The 17,777-nt window shown below is 40.7% G+C and overlaps 1 protein-coding gene across 5 annotated transcripts in view; it reads left to right on the forward strand.

Moving 5' to 3' along the window:
- Positions 1 to 17,777, forward strand: part of STS (steroid sulfatase) — a 292,612-nt gene that overhangs the window by 56,203 nt on the left and 218,632 nt on the right. Inside the window, exon 1 of one of the 5 annotated variants that reach the window (XM_050777488.1) lies at positions 15,326 to 15,710. The exons of the other annotated variants lie outside the window; for them this stretch is intronic. Within the exon in view, the coding sequence (XP_050633445.1) occupies positions 15,700 to 15,710 (11 nt within the window). The 5' untranslated portion in view covers positions 15,326 to 15,699. Of the gene's footprint in view, positions 1 to 15,325; positions 15,711 to 17,777 lie in introns of those variants that run through there. 5 annotated transcript variants of the gene reach the window in all.

Genomic DNA, 17,777 nt, shown 5'->3' on the forward strand with positions numbered 1-17,777 from the left:
GAGAGAGAGAGAGAGGGTCCTGCTCTGTTGCCCAGGGTGGAATACGGTGGCACAGTAATAGCTCACTGTAGCCTCAAACTTCTGGGTTCAAGCAATTTTCCTGTCTCAGCCTCCCAAGTAGTTGGGACTACAGGTGTGTTCTACCACGCCCAGATTATTCTTAAATTTTTTGTAGAGGTGAGGTCTTGCCATCTTGCGCAGGCTGCTCTCAAACTTCTGTCCTCAAGTGATCCTCCTACACTTGACCTCCCAGAGTGCTGGGATTACAGGCATGAGCCACTGCACCTGGACAGATTGTTTTTTTACATTTATGATGATGTTGCCTTTATATCATGTTCGATTCTGCCTTTTACACCCTAAAATTATACCATGAGGTTTTATATATGACAAAATATTCTTCAAAAATTGAGAATATTTTAGTGTGTAATTTATTTTTTCATCAAGTCTCCTACTTCTTAGTTTTCTAACCCAACTGTTGGCATGCCGTAATATTTACCAAATCAGTGGGTTAAAAACAGCATTTTCCTTGTGTTTAAACTTTAATTTTCTTTGATTTCCTGGTGAGGTTGAACATTTTCCATAATTGTATTAATTTATAATTGTTTTCTCATTCATCATTTGTCTTTTGCCATTTTAAAAAATATTAGGATGTTGATTTTCTCTGTTGATTCCCCTTTTTTCCTTCCTTCCTTCCTCCCTCCCTCCCTCCTTCCCTCCCTCCCTCCCTCCCTTCTTTCCTTCCTTCCTCCCTCCCTCCCTCCTTTCCTTCCTTCCTCCCTCCTCCCTTTCTTCCTCCCTTACTTCCCTTCCTTTCCTCCTTTCTCTCCATCTTTCTTCTTTCTTCCTTCCCTTCCTTCTTCCCTCCCTCTCTTCCTTTTTTCTCCCTCCTGCCTTCCTCCTTCCTTTTCCCCCCTCACCTTTTCTCTCTCTCCTTCCTTCTTTCATTCCTTCATTCTTCCTTCCTTCCCTCCTTCCCTTCTTTCTTCCTTTCCTCCCTCTCTCCATCTGTCCTTTCTCCCTCCTTCCTCCTAACTTCTTCTCTCCCTGCCTTCCTCCTTTCTTTCCTTACCTTCTTCCCTCCTCACCTCCTTCCTTCCTTCTTCTCTGCTTGCGTCCCTTTTTGCCTTCCTTCTTTCCCTCCTGCCTCCCTCCTTCCCTCCCTCTCTTGTTCCCTAATCAGTTACTTATGATACCCTTCTGCACTCTGAGACCATGGATAATCATGATTGTTTTGCTGAGCTGTTTTGTGGCCCCACATGGCCCTAGGCCAGGCACTGCTCAGTAGCAGAGCTTCAGTTGCCTGTTGTAGACACACTGGTGGGCTTGGGCATGTGTGGTACCCAGACTCCATGGACAAGGGAAGAAGAAATATAAGATTTGGGGCTCTCGTTATACCTGATGTAAATGACGAGTTGATGGATGCTGACGAGTTGATGGGTGCAGCACACCAACATGGCACAAGTATACATATGTAACAAACCTGCACGTTATGCACATGTACCCTAGAACTTAAAGTATATATATAAAAAAAAGATTTGGGGCTCTCTGTTAGTAAAATAAACCCCTTGGGCAATTGCACGATCATCCATGCTAGCACAGGAAAGCTCTTAGCAGGTGTTTCTCCTTCCAGTTTACTTTGAAAGAAGAGGGGGCTTTCCCTGCCTACACACCAACATCCTGATTTCATAGTGAGGAAGAGAAAGAATGGGAATTTAATCCTTGCCATTATTATTCATCATGTTTTGTTGTTCCCCCCAAGCTAAAAGTGACAACTCTGTGCTGTGGTTCTTTGGGGATCTTGCATGTGAGAGTGCAACCATAGAAAAGGACATCAACTGGGCATGAAGGCTTCCTCCCCATACTGACTAGTAGCTTGCTTGGGAGCAGATACCTTCAGCTTGAGGAGCAAATAGTGGGCACTCAGTGTATTCACTGACTTTATTCAGGGGCCAATGCAACTGTGTCTGGAGGGGTTGGCTGGTGTAAAACTCTAGGTTGGAAATTATTTGGTTTTCTTTTTCTTTTTTTTCTTTCCCTTTTTTTTTTTTTTTTTTAAGACAGGTTCTTGCTCTGTTGCAAGAGCAAGGCACTCCAGGCTGGAGTGCGGTGACCTGATCATAGCAATCTCTTTCTCCTGGGCTCAAGTGGTCCCCTCACACACCACCACCATACCTGGCTAATTAAAAAACAAATTGTAGAGACAAGGTCTCTCTATATTGCCCAGTCTGGTCTAGAGCTCCCAGGCTCAAGCAGTCTTCCTGCCTCAGCCTCACAACATGCTGGGATTACAGGTGTGAGCCACCACTCTTGGTGGAAATCATTTTTCCTCTGGATTTCACAGTCATTGCATGATTGTCTTGTACCACTCAGGGTAAAGGCCAAAGCTGTGATTTGATTGTATGTAAGCCATCCACCCACTGCACCCCCAATGCACTTAGGATTTTGTCTTGGTCCTCTGTATCCTAAGGGTCCATGAAAATGGGCTTTGCTCTGGGTTTATTTTCCTTCATCGTTGTGGGCCCCCAGGTCTGTTCAATACTGAGATTCATGCCCTTCAGGTCTAAAACTGTTTTGTTTTATTGCTTTGGTAATATCTCTCTCTCTCTCTCTCTCTCTCTCTCTCTCTCTCTCTCTCTCTTTTCCTCTGGAATATCTATTAGCTGAAGATTGGGCCCCTGGTTATGATATCCTAATTTTCATGTATTTTCTCTCCTGTTACCTATCACCTTGACTTTTTGTTCCAGTTTTCTTTGAGATGTCCTCACCTTGATCTTCCCAGTATTATGCTGAATTATTTCATTTATCATGTTCTGCATTTCCAAAAGTTCTATTTTGTTCTCTAAATGTACGTTTCTCATACCATCCTTCTATTATTTACTTATTGATCAATCTTTTCTTTTCTTTTTTGATTCTTTGATTGCTGTCCATATATGACCAGCCATATGACATTGCTAATAGTTAACCATATTTTATCTACAAAAATGGCTATTTCAAATGATTCATCCTATTACTTTGATAAAGATATGTTGTCTCACGTATCAATAATGAAAACCCTTCCTTTTCATTCCAAACCAACATAGAACTGTGTGATCCAAGGGCCTTAAATAAGAGGCATTCATGTATCTGTATGCATAAAATTTAAATCCCAATTTAAGGAAGTACTAACCTGAAAGCTATGCTGAAAGACTTTGTTGTGAATTTGATTATTATTAGATATATCATCTCTACCCAGTAGTCATCAGAGAAAAAAAAACAGTTACTTAATTTAGGTTTGGCGAACAAAATTGATACTTTTTCTGTACTCCATTTTAATGGCTTAAAATTTTCATTAAAAATTACACCTTGGGCTTGGGGGCAATGGCTCATGCCTACAATTCCAGCACTTTGGGAGGCCAAGGAAGGTGGATTGCTTGATCCCAGGAGTTGAAGACCAGACTAGGGAATATGGCGAAACCCCATCTCTACTAAAAATTTAAAAATCACCTGTAGTCTCAGTTACTCAGGAGGCTGAGGTGGGAGGATCCCTTGAGCCTGGGAGGAAGAGGTTGCAGTGAGCTGAGATTGTACCACTGCACTTCAGCCTGGGCAACTGAGTGAGACCTTGTCTTTAAAAAAAAAAAAAAAAATTACACTTATTCCCTCATACAAAGGTAATACATTTTAAAGAGATGCTGATTGATTTTTCTGCATTGCCCAGGAGTTGCATTTTTATTCAAGAAGTAACAACTAGCACCCTATCCTCAAATCTCTTTTGCATTGCCGACATGAATTTGTTGGCATTGTCTTCAAGCATTTCTAGGATATGTGCAAGTTATAGAGATTAAGATTGTACCTGGAAGTACAGGATTGGAGAATGGTGGTTAAGTTTTAACAATTCAGTCAAGAAATTCTTTGTTATGAACACTTTTAGGCCTGGAGGAAGTTTAGAATTTTCCATATTGATTTAATTTATACATATTAATTTTTTTCTAAATGATGTCATAAAAGGGTCTTTTAGGTAATGATGAAATAACCAAGTCCCAATAGGAAGATTTCGCCATATAGTACAATGTAATGATAGGGAAATTCAAAGTATTTTAATGTCGTAAACCAATTTTGAGCTTTAATGGAAGAAAGATCATTATGCACAAATGAAACTGCATATATATTTTGTTATGTTTTGTAAAATCATTCATAATTATAAACTGGTCAGGAACTTAACAAGTAACTAAAGACTTATACTATAACTGGACAGAAAGAATCAGCTACTCAATAGCAGGCTCAAGGGTACACATACGTTTTTAATATCATGACTTGTCCACAAATTGATATGTGAAACTATTTTCCCTATTGTGCTCTGCTTTAGGAGATGAGATGATTGTGGGGGGCAAAAGAATGGTTTCCCAACCTCCTGGTTTGCAGGGCAGCAGGAAAAAAACAGCCATTCAGTTGGATGTTGTTGGAATCAACAACAAAGAGCCTGAAATGCTCATTTCTCTATTATGGTAAAATCCAACATTTGCTTCGCATGCAGTGATACAAAGCAGTAGCATTTGCTGTGGAATTTGCAATACAGTGAAATATGAGCTAACGAAACTTGGGCATTAAGCTATTCCTCTCCGAGAGATAATGAGTGTTTCTTATTCTTCAACCCTTTGTACTTTATTTTTTAAAAGTCTTTTTGTTTATTTTTAATGAAAAAAGATATGTTTATTGTAAAAAAAAATCCAAAAATCAGAAAAGCATAGAGAAGAAGCATATGACAGTGGTACCATCTATACTCACCATGGAAACAGTTTATAGATATCATTCCAGAATTTTCTATGTGTAATATATAGACATGGCAGGTTACCATTCATTCCACTTTATAATTTTGTTTTTATAAATATTTTATGTTGATATAATTATAGACTCACAAGTAGTTATGAAAAAACAGTACAGAGGAGTCTCTCCCTACCCTTTACCCTGTATTCTCCAGTGATAACAAAAACTGCTGTTTTTCAGCAGATCTTTTTTCTTATATTTCTAGACTTGGAGATTCCTGAGTAGATTCAAATAATTTCTGTCTCCACCTCCTTACTTTCTCTCTCGCTTTCTACTTTCTTTCCTACCTTCCTTCCTCCTTCCTTATATTTTTCCTTTCCTTTCTGTAATCTCCAAATACTGCTATAACACGTTATAGTGAACTGAGTGGGTTAAAACAATGTAAAACAATATAACCTTACAGTTCTGGAAGTCATAAACACAAAGTGGGTTTCACTGCCGTAAAATCATGGTGTGGGCAAGGCTGCCTTCTTTTCTGGAGGCTCTAGGGGTTGAATTCCTCTTCTTGCCTTCTCCGGCTTCTAGAGGGCACATACATTCCGGGCTGGTGCGCCCTTCCTCCATCTTCAAGGTCAGCAGTGTATTGTCTTCCAGTCTCTCCTCACCTCCTTCTTAGAGGGGCCTTTGTGATGACAGTGGGCCCACCTGGCTAATCCGGGAAGTTCTTCCCATCTCAAGATCCTTCATGACACTTGCCAAGTGCCCTTTGCTATGTAAGGTAAAGTGTGTGAGGTGCCAGGGATTCGGTTGTGGGCGCCTCGGGCCCTGACCATTACTTAGCCCACAATATGTCCCTTTCTTCTTTCTGTTTTGAGGTTGGACCATCCAGCCAATAGATTCTGGACCCTTTTTACATGTAGGGGTGGTGCCAAGTCTTGCATAGCAGGTAACATTAAGTTGTAGTTCAATCAATATTTGTAGATGGAATTAAAAACTGAATTGCAATACAAAGATTAATACCACAGATTTTTAAAAATATTTATTTTCGTATTATGTATTTATATATAATTTTATATATAAATGCATATATAAGTATGTAAATATATTTATATATTTATACTATTATATAGCATAAATGTTTTATTTTAAATAAATATTTATTTAAATATTAATATATTTAGTTAAAATATAATTAAAAATGAAAAAAAATTTTAATATAATTTAAAGATGATTTTGAATACAGATGAATACTACAGATTTTTAAAAATATTTATTTTCATATTATTTATTTTATATATTTTATTTTTATTTTTAAAATTTTTTTCTTTTGTATTCCTTCTAAAAAAAAATGGGATACAGGTGTAGAACATGCAGGTTAGTTACATAGGATACGTGAGCCATGGTGGTTTGCTGCACCTATTGACCCATCCTCTAAGTTTCCTCCCGTCACCCCCAACCCCCAAACAGGCCCTGGTGTTTGTTGTTCCCCTCTCTGTGTCCATGTGTTCTCAATGTTCAACTCCCACTTATGAGTGCAAACATGCGGTGTTTGGTTTTCTGTTGCTGTGTTAGTTTGCTGAGGATGACGGCTTCCAGCTTCACCCATTTCCCTGCAAAGGACGTGATCTTATCCCTTTTTATGGCTGTGTAGTATTCCGTGGTGTATATGTACCACTTTTCTTTATCCAGTCTATCATTGGTGGGCATCTGGGTTGGTTCCATGTCTTTGTTATTGTAAATAGTGTTGCAATAAACATACATGTGCATGTGTCTTTATAGTAGAATGATTTATATTCCTTTGGGTATATACCCAGTAATGGGATTACTGGGTCAAATGGTATTTCTGGTTCTAGATCCTTGAGGAATCACCATACTGTTTTCCACACTGGTTAAACTAATTTACATTCCCACCAACAGTGTAAAAGTGTTCCTATTTCCCCACAGCCTCACCAGCATCTATTGTTTCCTGACTTTTTAACAATCGCCATTCTGACTGGTGTGAGATGGTATCTCATTGTGGTTTTGATTTGCATTTTTCTGATGATCAGAGACTATGCATTTATATATATATATATATTTATACACACACATATTTATATAAATATAAATATTTATATTTATGTATTCATACAATTATACAATAAAAATATGTTTTATTTTAAATAAATATTTAAATATTAAATATATTCTATATTTATAAAAAATAGATGTATAATATATAATAAATATTTAATACATATTAAATATATAAATTGATGTATTCATATTTATACATAAATGAATAAATATTTTTATATTAAATATATAATTATAAATAAATCAATGTATATATAAATGTATATTTAATATATACTAGGTGTTATATGTTAAAATATATATTAAATCTATAAATATTCCTTTTAATACTTTATAATATTTTAATAATAACTTTTTAGGTAAGATATGCAAATAAATTTCTAAACCAAATATCCCAGCCTGAGATCTCTAGCTTTGGATAGAAAAGCATTTACTTTTTAGCAAAATTAATTTTTTTAAATGAAAAACAAAAATTATATTTAGGGTATACAACATGACATTTTGTTTTATGTATATGTGTGTGTGTGTGTGTGCGCGTGTGTGTGTGTGTATGTACGTTATGGAATGGCTAAATGAAGCTAATTAGCATGTGCATTACCTAACATACTTTGTTGGTGGAAAGAACACTTACAATCTACTGTTTAGTAATTTTCAAATATCCAATGTGTTGTTATTCACTACAGTCATCATGTTGTAGGGAAGATCTCTTGAACTCTTGCTCCTAAGTGAAACTTTGTATCCTTAGACCAACATCTCCCCAGTGAAAAACACTTTAACATTCACTCCACTGTATTCATTTTCTATTGCTCCATAGCACACAGTGACTGGCAACACCTGTGTATCATCTCTCTGGGTTCAGAAGTCTAAGCAAGGGTAGACTTTACCCTACTCAGGGGATCACCAGAATGAAATCAGGGTGCCAGGTATGTTGTGTTCTCCCCTGAGCCTCCTGGTGCTATTCCAAATTCAGTTCATGTTGGTGGAATTCAGTTCCTTGTGGTTCTGGGACTGAGGTTCCCACTTCCTTGCTGCTGAAAGTCCTGGGCCACTAGTGATTTCTAGGTCTGTGGACCCCACAGGGCGTTCACATCATCACTATCAGCTTCTTTGTGGACACTGGTTGGTGTCCAACATCTCTCTCCGACTTCTGGCCATCTTAGAATTCTGCCTACTACTCCCACCGAATTTTTCTGGGTTGGCTGGGCCTTCTCCCTTGTAGAAAGTCGCTCTGCAGGGAAACCACTCTTTTTGTTTTTCCCACCAGTATTTCTCATGTTCCACAATGTGAGTATATCTGTGAGATGCTCCAGTTTCCTGGGACACCTATCACTTTGCTAAGATTTCCAACAGGCATCAAAGTCTCTACTGGTGGGCTTTGAGGAGAAGGCTGACCTGTTCTTGTGCCCCAGAAGGCACTGCCTATCTTTCTTTATTTTTTAATCTCAGGGCTAGAGTCATCCCTGCCCTGCCCAAAATGGGAAAAGGGCATCTCTTCATAGAGATCAGAGCTACATATAAAAGCCAAACTGGGACCGAATCTAAACACCTGCATTTCCTTCCTCCTCCCCTTCCTTTCAGGGCTTCCTGCTGCAGAACAGGGGAGCAGATATGTGTCAATGTATTCCTTTCCCTTTGTAGCCTGTCCATTTGGGCCAGTCGAAATCATTCAGCAATGCATAAGAGAAGAAATATAATATGCGCTGATGTCCAGGTGTATGCAAGTGATAATATGACTAATGGAAGATGTGAACTGAGAAGGGGATGTGGTTATTAGTGATTACTTAGGAAAGAATTCTGGGCCAGGAACAGTGGCTGATGCCTGTAATCCCAGCACTTTGGGAGGCTGAGGTGGGAGGATGGCTTGAGCTCAGAAGTTTGAGACCAGCCATGGGCAACATGGTGAAACCCCATCTCTACTAAAAATACAAAAATTAGCTGGGCATGGTGGCACGCACCTATAATCCCCAGCTACTCCAGAGACTGAGGCACAAGAATTACTTGAACCCGGGAGGCAGAGGTTGCAGTTAGCTGAGATTTTGCCACTGGACTCCAGCCTGGGAGACAGAGCGAGACTCCATCTCAAAAAAAAGAAAAAGAAAAAAGAATTCTGTCTGAAGATACTAGGGACGCTAAAAGTTTGCTGTTTATAAAGGGGATTTTATACAATGCACACCTTTGACTTTGTGCCTTCTTGCTCCAGGAGTTACTCCTTTTAAATAGATAGGTCATCTACAGATCCTACAGATAATCCCTCTGGTATAACCAGAATACGTAGTTATTTACACATATATGTCCCATAATTTTTTCCTTTCAAGGTAATTGATGACGAATTATACTAAACAAACAATTTTCTGGCTGACAAGTACTGTACTTCAGTGAATTTGCTTGATTAAATTGTAATAATGAAATTGAATTTGATGCTTGCTGTGTAAGTATCTACAAATGCAGTTCCTGTTGAAAATGAGACAATCTGAAGTGCCTTCTAATGGACATCCCACTTCCTTAATGTTTCTTTTGTGTGTGTAAGGGAGAAAGTCTAATGTCTGTTCTTTCCCTCATAGGTTCCTAGTTGAGACACTTTCCTGAAAATAAAAGTCAGATTCACAAGAGAAAAACCATCAGAAGTTTATTGGCATATACTCTACCCATCACACAGGAGAGGCCTCAGTTCAAAAATACTTCTCTCTCAAGGCAGTGGCTTAGGGGCCTTGCTCAAATAGGATTTTAACAAAGGGTCATAAATCCTATGTACTGACAAGACAAAGAGGAGAACATGTGCTGGCTACCAAAAGGTAAATTTCTGGGAAGAGTAAAATCTGCCTCTAGCTGCTGTGGTGCTGTCTCTGAGCTAATAGGCGAGAGTTGTAAAGTGGACCATCTTTCGGAGGGAAAGGCAGGCAGGAGGGCAGGAAGGTGGCAAAGGCAGACAGGTGGGCAGGAAGACCTTGTCTTTGTCAATTGTTGTCTTGCTGTGAGGAAAGCAGATGGAGGGGCAATTTGTCCACTGCCTTCTAACCTCCTTCTTTTCAATCAATAATCCTCATTATTTTAAAAGGGGATATTTTGGTTTCCTTCATGTGTAAAAACTGTGTCCATCTCCAAGCTCAGGAAAGGAACAATTTACAACCACCCTCCCAGGCTGCTCCTGGCTTTTTTTGTGTGTCCCAGTTGGCTTTTCACTTCCTCTCACCTATCCCAGCATACCTACTTTAAAGACTGTTAATCTAGGCTGGGAGTGGTGGCTCACATCTGTAATCATGGTGCTTTAGGAGACCAGGGAAGGAGGATCGCTTGAGGCTAGTTTGAGACCAGTCTGGGCAACATAGTAAGACCCTATCTCTAAAAAAACACGGTAAACAATTAGCCAGGCGTGGTGGTACCTGCGTGTAGTCCCAGCTACACAGGAGGCTGAGGTGGGAGGATTGCTTGAGTCTGGGATGGGAGGTTGAGGCTGCAGTGAGCTATGATCTCACCATTGCACTCCAGCCTGGGCCACACAAGACCCTGTCTGAAAACATGAAAATATAAAAGATTGTATTAATTGTCGTCATCATCATTTATATAAAATGCAAAGCAGGCCTGGTACATGGTAGGAATACAATAAACACTATTTACATGTTTTTCCGCCTTGAACATGTTCCCTTTTTCTGCTGAGTCACATTATTTTTTGACTGATTGTGGAGGGGGACACCCAGTGCAAAATTAGTAACTCTGGCAGCTTTCTCTATGTCTTCCTTTTCCTAACTTTTCCATAAAACCATTCCACCAAAGCCCTCACATGCTCACAGTGGCCTTGTTGTCTCTGATTAATCACAGTTGAAACTGGCTATCTGGAAAGAATGACTAGTTGTCTTAATACTCCAATGGAAATCTGAGTCAGTACACTACTCCTGTTTTTTTAAATGTCTTCTCTTCCCTTGTGGAATGAAAGGAATTTACACATTACACATAATTAGGAGAACAAGGTATTTTTATTTATGCTTTTATTTCAACAGGTTTTTGGGGAACAGGTGGTGTTTGGTTACATGAGTAAGTTCTTTGGTGGTGATTTATGAGATTTTGGTGCACCCATCACCTGAGCAGTGTACAACTGAACCCTATTTGTACTCTTTTATCCCTCACCCCCTCCTCACCCTTTCCCCCTGAGTCCCCAAAATCCATTGCATCATTCTTATGCCTTTGCATCCTCATAGCTTAGCTCCCACTTATGAGTGAGAACATGCAATGTTTGATTTTTCATTTGTGAGTTACTTCACTTAGAATAATGGTCTCCAATCCCATCCAGGTTGCTGCGAACACCATTAATTCATTCCTTTTTATGGCTGCATAGTATTCCATCATATATATATTTACCAGAGTTTCTTTATCCACTCGTTGATTGATGGGCATTTGGGCGAGTTCCACATTTTTGCAATTGCTAATTGTGCTGCTGTAAACATGCGTGTGCAAGTATCTTTTTCGTATAATGACTTCTTTAGCTCTGGGTAGATACCCAGGAGTGAGAACAAGGTATTTTGGAGGCAGATAAACCAGGGTTCCATTCAGTGCTCCCCCTCTGGCATTCAAATTCTTCAAATCCTGGATAAATGTGGGGACCCTCTAAACCTCACTTCTTGTGCAATGGAGAGAAGAACAGTACCATCTAATGTAGGGTGAGAAAGGAGTGATGCAGTTCTGTATTTAGGGCTCCTGATGAATGATGCCCCCGGTGGGGACTGGCCTGGATTGGAATCTTTCCTGTTATCCCTGGAGTCCCTCTACCTATCCCCACCTGTTCTCTACCCTGGAAGAAGCCCAGGTTGAACAGCATCCATAGGCTGTCTTGCCTTTTCTGTTATCTTGGTTGTTTTTGGCCAAGGAAAGTCAACAAATGAAAGGGAAAGGAGAACCAGGTTGGGGTTTTCATCTCCTCTGTTCCCTCCTGCAGGATTGCCCAGGATTGCATCCTGTACTACTCAAAGGTTATCACAAGCTCTGGGATCACTCCTTCCCCTTTGGGCCTCAGAGTGGTACCAGCCTCAGGGGTGAGCCGTCTTCCTCCTCTTCCTGCCCACACTGCTGTTAGCTGTCTTTTCAGTAAATTCTCCTCTCATTCTCCTATATTCCATGTGTCTCTTCTTTTCTGCTGGGACCATGTAACCAATGCTAGGTCCTGCTTGGCACCCCCAGGAAAATGACAGCCTATTCACAGACCACAGAGCTGTCCACGGCAGAGGAACCAGAGGGCTAATTAGGAGCTCATGTGCATAGCAAACATATTGGAATGTGTTGGTCCTCCAAGCTGGTCAGAGACGTTTGCCATAGTCACTGAGTCATCAGTGGGGTTATTTGCCTTGCAACCTAACAGTGATGCAACTGACATCTTAAGAGATGGGGCAGACATGCACCTGCACCCCCTTTTTATCAACATGATGGTGAGTAAGTGACATGTGGCTTCCAATAGATGCACAATAGCAGGATGCTACATCAAGGGCTGTGATTCTCTAGTCTTTAGGGTGTCTCCCAGGACATTTTATTTTATATAAAAATCAAACTTCAACAGGGCTGCAACTCCATTGGTCCAAAAGTCTCCCCTGATTGGTGTCAAATAAAAAAACAAATGCAGACTGAGTAAGGAGGGACTTTTATTCAAAAGGCTTAATGCAAGAGGGAAAACACTCTAGGTCTGCAAGCCTCTCAAAGGCTAGGGGCAAAAATGGTTTTTCTTTTATGGAGAGGAGTAAACAAGGCTAGAAAACATAACAGGCACTGACCTTGAATTTAAGGGTGGCCTGATTAGACAGTAGAAGAGAAAACATTTGCCGTGAGGCCAGACTGTTCCCAGGAGGAAGTGCCTGCTCACTCAGACTGAGGATGGGCCCGTGTTCAGGGTTCTGGGGGAAAGAGAGAAACTGATTCTACATTTGACTAGGAAGGACAAGTGGCTCAGCTAACTTGTCACTGTTTGTAAGACAAAGAATGAGGATTTAGAGGGTCTCTCTCTGTCCTATTAGACAAGGGACATCTGTGAGTCTTTTCTCAGTCATATGGGGAAGGGGGGTTCTTTGCAATAAGCCATTTTCCAGAACACAAGGTGTGGGAGGATGTTAAGGAGTATTCAGTAGCACTTGATAAAGCACAGTAAGGAAGACTTTATTCAGGACCATGGCAACAGGTGCAGGGACCACAGCAATGGGGACTTGCAGTGGGGGAGAAAGATTAGGCTCAGATCTGAATACAGCATGGGAAAGTGGGGACTCATAGCCACGGAGTAGGGTGCCCATCAGTGGATGGAAAACTACTAAGAGGAAACACCAAGGGCCAGCGGGATTCTTGCTCAACCGACCTAACAGGATTCTAGCAGAAGGCTGACCAGGTGACCACACATCCCCTGAGGGTGGTGGAGGCTGAGGAGCCTGATCAGATACTGAGGTTGAACAGATGCGGGGGGGTGCGGGGGCGGTAGGGTGTTCTTGCTAAATTGACTTAACAGGCTTCTTGCTAAAACTGGATTTTACAAGCAAGTGCACAGATGGGCCTAGAAGAAAGTTGAAGGTCCCCAGAGGTCAGACAGCTATGATATAAGAGGTTTTAAGCATTTGCATCACATACCACATTCTCTGGGCACTAAAGAGAAGGTAACAGGGCTTTAGCTTTTAGAGGCCTCCACATGATCCACACCTTCCCTCCTGAGCGTGTCAGCTCCCTATGGCCATACACTCGCCAGCAGCCTCTCAATGGAAACTTCTTGCTTTTTTGTTAAAATTGCTCGGGCGTATGAGAGCCAGTTCTAGTCCCAATAGTATGCCCATCTCATCCAACCTCTTACTGCTTCGGGGGTTTGTTTTGACTCTAGTTTGGTTTTCCTAAGGAATCTGGTTGAAAGAGAGAAGAGAGAACAATATTTTTCAAATCAAATTTCTGCCCCAGGTGTTTGTAGAGCAAAGCCACTGCTTTACCAGGCTAAGGTCGCTTCCCCAGGGCCCAGTAAGACTTTCATGGGCCATGAAGGCAAAACATATTAAATATGTTTTAATATAAAAATATATTATGTAAAAACATAAAACATATCAACATTTGTATTTTACAACTATATTGGTGCAAATACCAATATGATCTTCAATCCCCAATGTTCATTTTCTTTTCTTCTGATTATAACACAAATTAAAACATTTTGTGAGCCCCTAAAAAGGCCTTAGAGAGTGTGCCTGATGGGTAATAATCTGGCCTTTTCCCACTCTCAGATCATGGAAGTTTGGGACTGTTTTGTGTCTTATTCCTCTCATTTCTCAGCCTCTCTCTTGAACTAAGAAGGGAGTTGATGAATTTTTGCAGAACTGGAACTTGTATTCCCCATTGCCTGACATCAAGCTGGAAAGGTAGTAAACGTTCCCCACGTTGTTGAATTGAGTCACATTAGAAAGCAAGGTATTAGTGCACAGCATTTTTAATTGCTAAGGAAAATTTTAACTTTGCATTCATATGTTCTAAGGAACCTTTATACTTGATGCAGTCAGATTCCTGAGATAAGCCAAATACTTTTCCTGTTTTTGTGTTTCTTTTTTCCTCCATTCTTCATCGTATGCCCTTCAAGGAAACCTGAAAAGTTGGCTTTTTAAAAAATCCTTAGTCACATAGATATGTAGACTGCAATTTTGCTTTTCCTGTAGGATTGCTGACCTTGTAAAATGATGCCTATGTATGCATCACTAATCTATGTGCTTAACTTTTAACATCTATGTAATGCTAGGCATATAGACATTGCCTGAGGGCAGGTGGAGGTTGAGGAACCCTATAGAGAATGATCTGATATCATGTGTGATCAGATATTGAGGGTGAGGGCTTCTTGCAAAAACTGGATTTTACAAAGAAGTACACAGATAATCTTAGAACAAGATTCAGGAGACTGGGTTATATTTGGTCAAGCAAAGAATCTTTGTCAAGGGATTTCTTAACCTTTGCTGTTTTCCAAGATCAAAGGGTTCGGGTGAAATGCGACAATGTCAGTGGTATTTCAACTTAGCAACCTCTTTTTCTGTTTTGTCATGGTTGCTGAAATGAAAGGGAGAAAATATTCAAGGAGTCCACCAAGAAAATGCTTACTTAGGCTGGAATAGCATATAATAAGAGATATGTTGTGGTTATAAGATCAATGATTGCGAAAAAGCTCACTTGAGGGTCTCTCAGGCTGACACCACTTGTCACTTAGCAGTATGATGCAACCTGGCTCTGCAGTTAGCAAACCTGGCCCCAAGGGGCTTTCTAAAACATAAAACCACCTCAGCACAGGGGCAGCTTTTAAATACCTTAAAATAAAGCTCACTCTTATAAGAATAGCTTAAACTTCCTTTAGGAAAGAAATGCCTGGTCACTGACCCAGACTGAATACAGGTATAAGAGACGGGGAAAAATCCCTTGAACTCCCATTCAGTCTCTTATCTGACCATCTCGTTCTCTATGGCCCATGTCACTGGCCTGTTCCTGCTATAAGTTTCATATCACTGCTGCTAGCATAAACCGCTTGGGTATCAGATTATGTCTGCATTTATCTTTGACACAAATCATACCGAGGGGGAGAAGTTGCCCCTTCTGAAGAATCCAGTTTACCAGGATCACCTGAAACTCCCAAAAGAATGCAGCAACTAGGCAGAGTGTCTCCGCCTCACATTATCTGCCCAAGCACAGTGCTGTTGGCCAAGCCTCCAGCAGCTGACGGGACCCAGCTGTAGTGAGGTTGCAGTGATTGAGTAGGATTGGCCTGCTTCAAAGCAGAGGTTTCTCATGGGAATATGCTTATTAAACTCCCACTGGTGCAGAAACCATGAACAGAGGATGAACGAATGAGGTTGCAATCTCCTCCATCACAGCTCACTTCCCCAACAACAGGATCTCAAGCTGGAGATGCCTTTAAGGTAAGTGTCTATTCCCCTGGCCAGGCTGGGAGCTTTTAACCTTGAAACGTACTAGTTGGGATGTTCACAGCAGCTACCTCCTTGTGTTGCATATTCTCCCAACATGTGTTGTCTTGTTCTTGTTTCTTAAATCTGTTGTTGCTTGGTAATTTCCATTGATTATAATGATTTTCTGTGAGGCTTAGCAAGGGAACATTTTAGGAGAGGTTATAAATGGGGCTAATTAGTGACATGCAAATCGCTTTTGTGACTGTTTCAAAACATCTAAATGACCTATAATTAAATTTTGTTGCCAAATTATTTGTTAATTATCATCTTCCTATCAAGTTTATTGCATCAGGAGATGTCATTCACTGTCTAAAAGGTGGAGCGAGGAAGAGCATTGTGCATGTGTGTTGCAGAGAGGGAAAGAATGCTTGTTTTGTTGGGTTTCTGTCTCCATTGGTGTGCTTTTATTTTTTTGTTTCCACTTCTGTGTATCTCAGATGACGAGTTTGTCTATGGGCTGTCAGAATCTTCTGGTTGAGAAAGATGGTGGGAACCACTTTGTTTAAATTTCCTAATTTTCCATAAACAAGTCCCTTCTGCAATATCCCCGACAGATAGGACTTTTCACCCTCCACCCAATTCCCGCATGGGAGGAAGGGACTTTGAGAGGCTGATCATTTCGTGGTCTGGCAGCACTTGTAAGTTCCTGGTTCTGTTCTGGATACTGTCCCAGCTGTGGCTTCTGAGACAATGGCTAAATCCTTTCTCTCTTTTACAGACCACCATTCGAACACACTTTAGTGCAGCTCAAATGCCATTTTCCGCTCTGTGTGAAATGTTACCAATTCCTAAGAAATCCTGGATGTCAGATTTTTCTCTTTATTTGAGACGGAGTCTTGCTGTGTCACCCAGGCTGGAATGCAGTGGCGCGATCTCGGCTTACTGCAAGCTTCACCTCCCGGGTTCACGCCATTCTCCTGCCTCAGCCTCCTGAGTAGTTGGGACGACAGGCGCCCGCCACCACACCCGGCTACTTTTTTGTATTTTTAACGGAGACGGGGTTTCACTATGTTAGCCAGGATGGTCTCGATCTCCTGACCTCGTGATCAGCCCACCTTGGCCTCCCAAAGTGCTGGGATTACAGGCATGAGCCACTGTGCCCGGCCGTCAGATGGTTTTTATACCCTTAAGCATCCTGATCGCTCTCCTTTGATATACCACTGAGTCTCCATCCCTCTTAAATCACAGGGATCTGCACTGAAAAATATTCCAACTCTGGTCTGACTTTGTGTAAACAGCTGAGTGGAACTCATCTTCCTTGTCCCAAAAGCATCTTCTTCTTCGTAATGTACACCAAACTAGTATTAACTTCAGGCTTCTCAGTCATTCCCTTCCCCAGCTGACTAAACTCGCTTTGTAGTTGTTTAAAGTCTTCTTCACAGGAGCTGCAAGTAGGTCACATCTAAATATTGGCATCTTTGTGCCATTGATTACGTTTCTTAAATAAGAAGATTATGCGTTTTCCCCATTGCATTTAATTTTGTTAGTTTCTATCTTTTGTTCCACTTCTCAAGGTCTTTTCTGAATCTGTGTTCTCTTCTGATGCACATGCCGTCTTCCCCATGTTGGGTAAATATTCTGACAGTTGATTCATACAAATCATTGATGTAAATTATGGAATAGTGCAGAGCTATATAGCACAGGCTCAATAACCTCTGCGATTCGGTACAACACTTTAATCAGCACTCTTGTGGAGCATTTGTTTAGCTAGTTAAAACGTGTAGATGCTGTAACACATGATTTTCAAATTCTAAGCTAGAATGGCTCTTCATTCCACTGCTGATATTACTGGAAGGAGGAAGTCTGGTAGCATTACCTCAAAACACAGGAGGCCAACGTTGTTCCCAGAGAGCTCAAGATGGCACCAAAAGATCACTGTTTAGCTTCCTAGGTGCACACGAACCATCTTTAGGAATATGAATTCAGGAATCTTATGTCAGAGAAATTTTGCATTAACTAGTCTAACTAAAACAAAGATAATTAATACCTTCTTTGTTTATTTAAAAATGACATGGTTGT

Source organism: Macaca thibetana, chromosome X (assembly GCF_024542745.1).
Source record: "Macaca thibetana thibetana isolate TM-01 chromosome X, ASM2454274v1, whole genome shotgun sequence".
Classification (NCBI taxonomy): Eukaryota; Metazoa; Chordata; class Mammalia; order Primates; family Cercopithecidae; genus Macaca; species Macaca thibetana.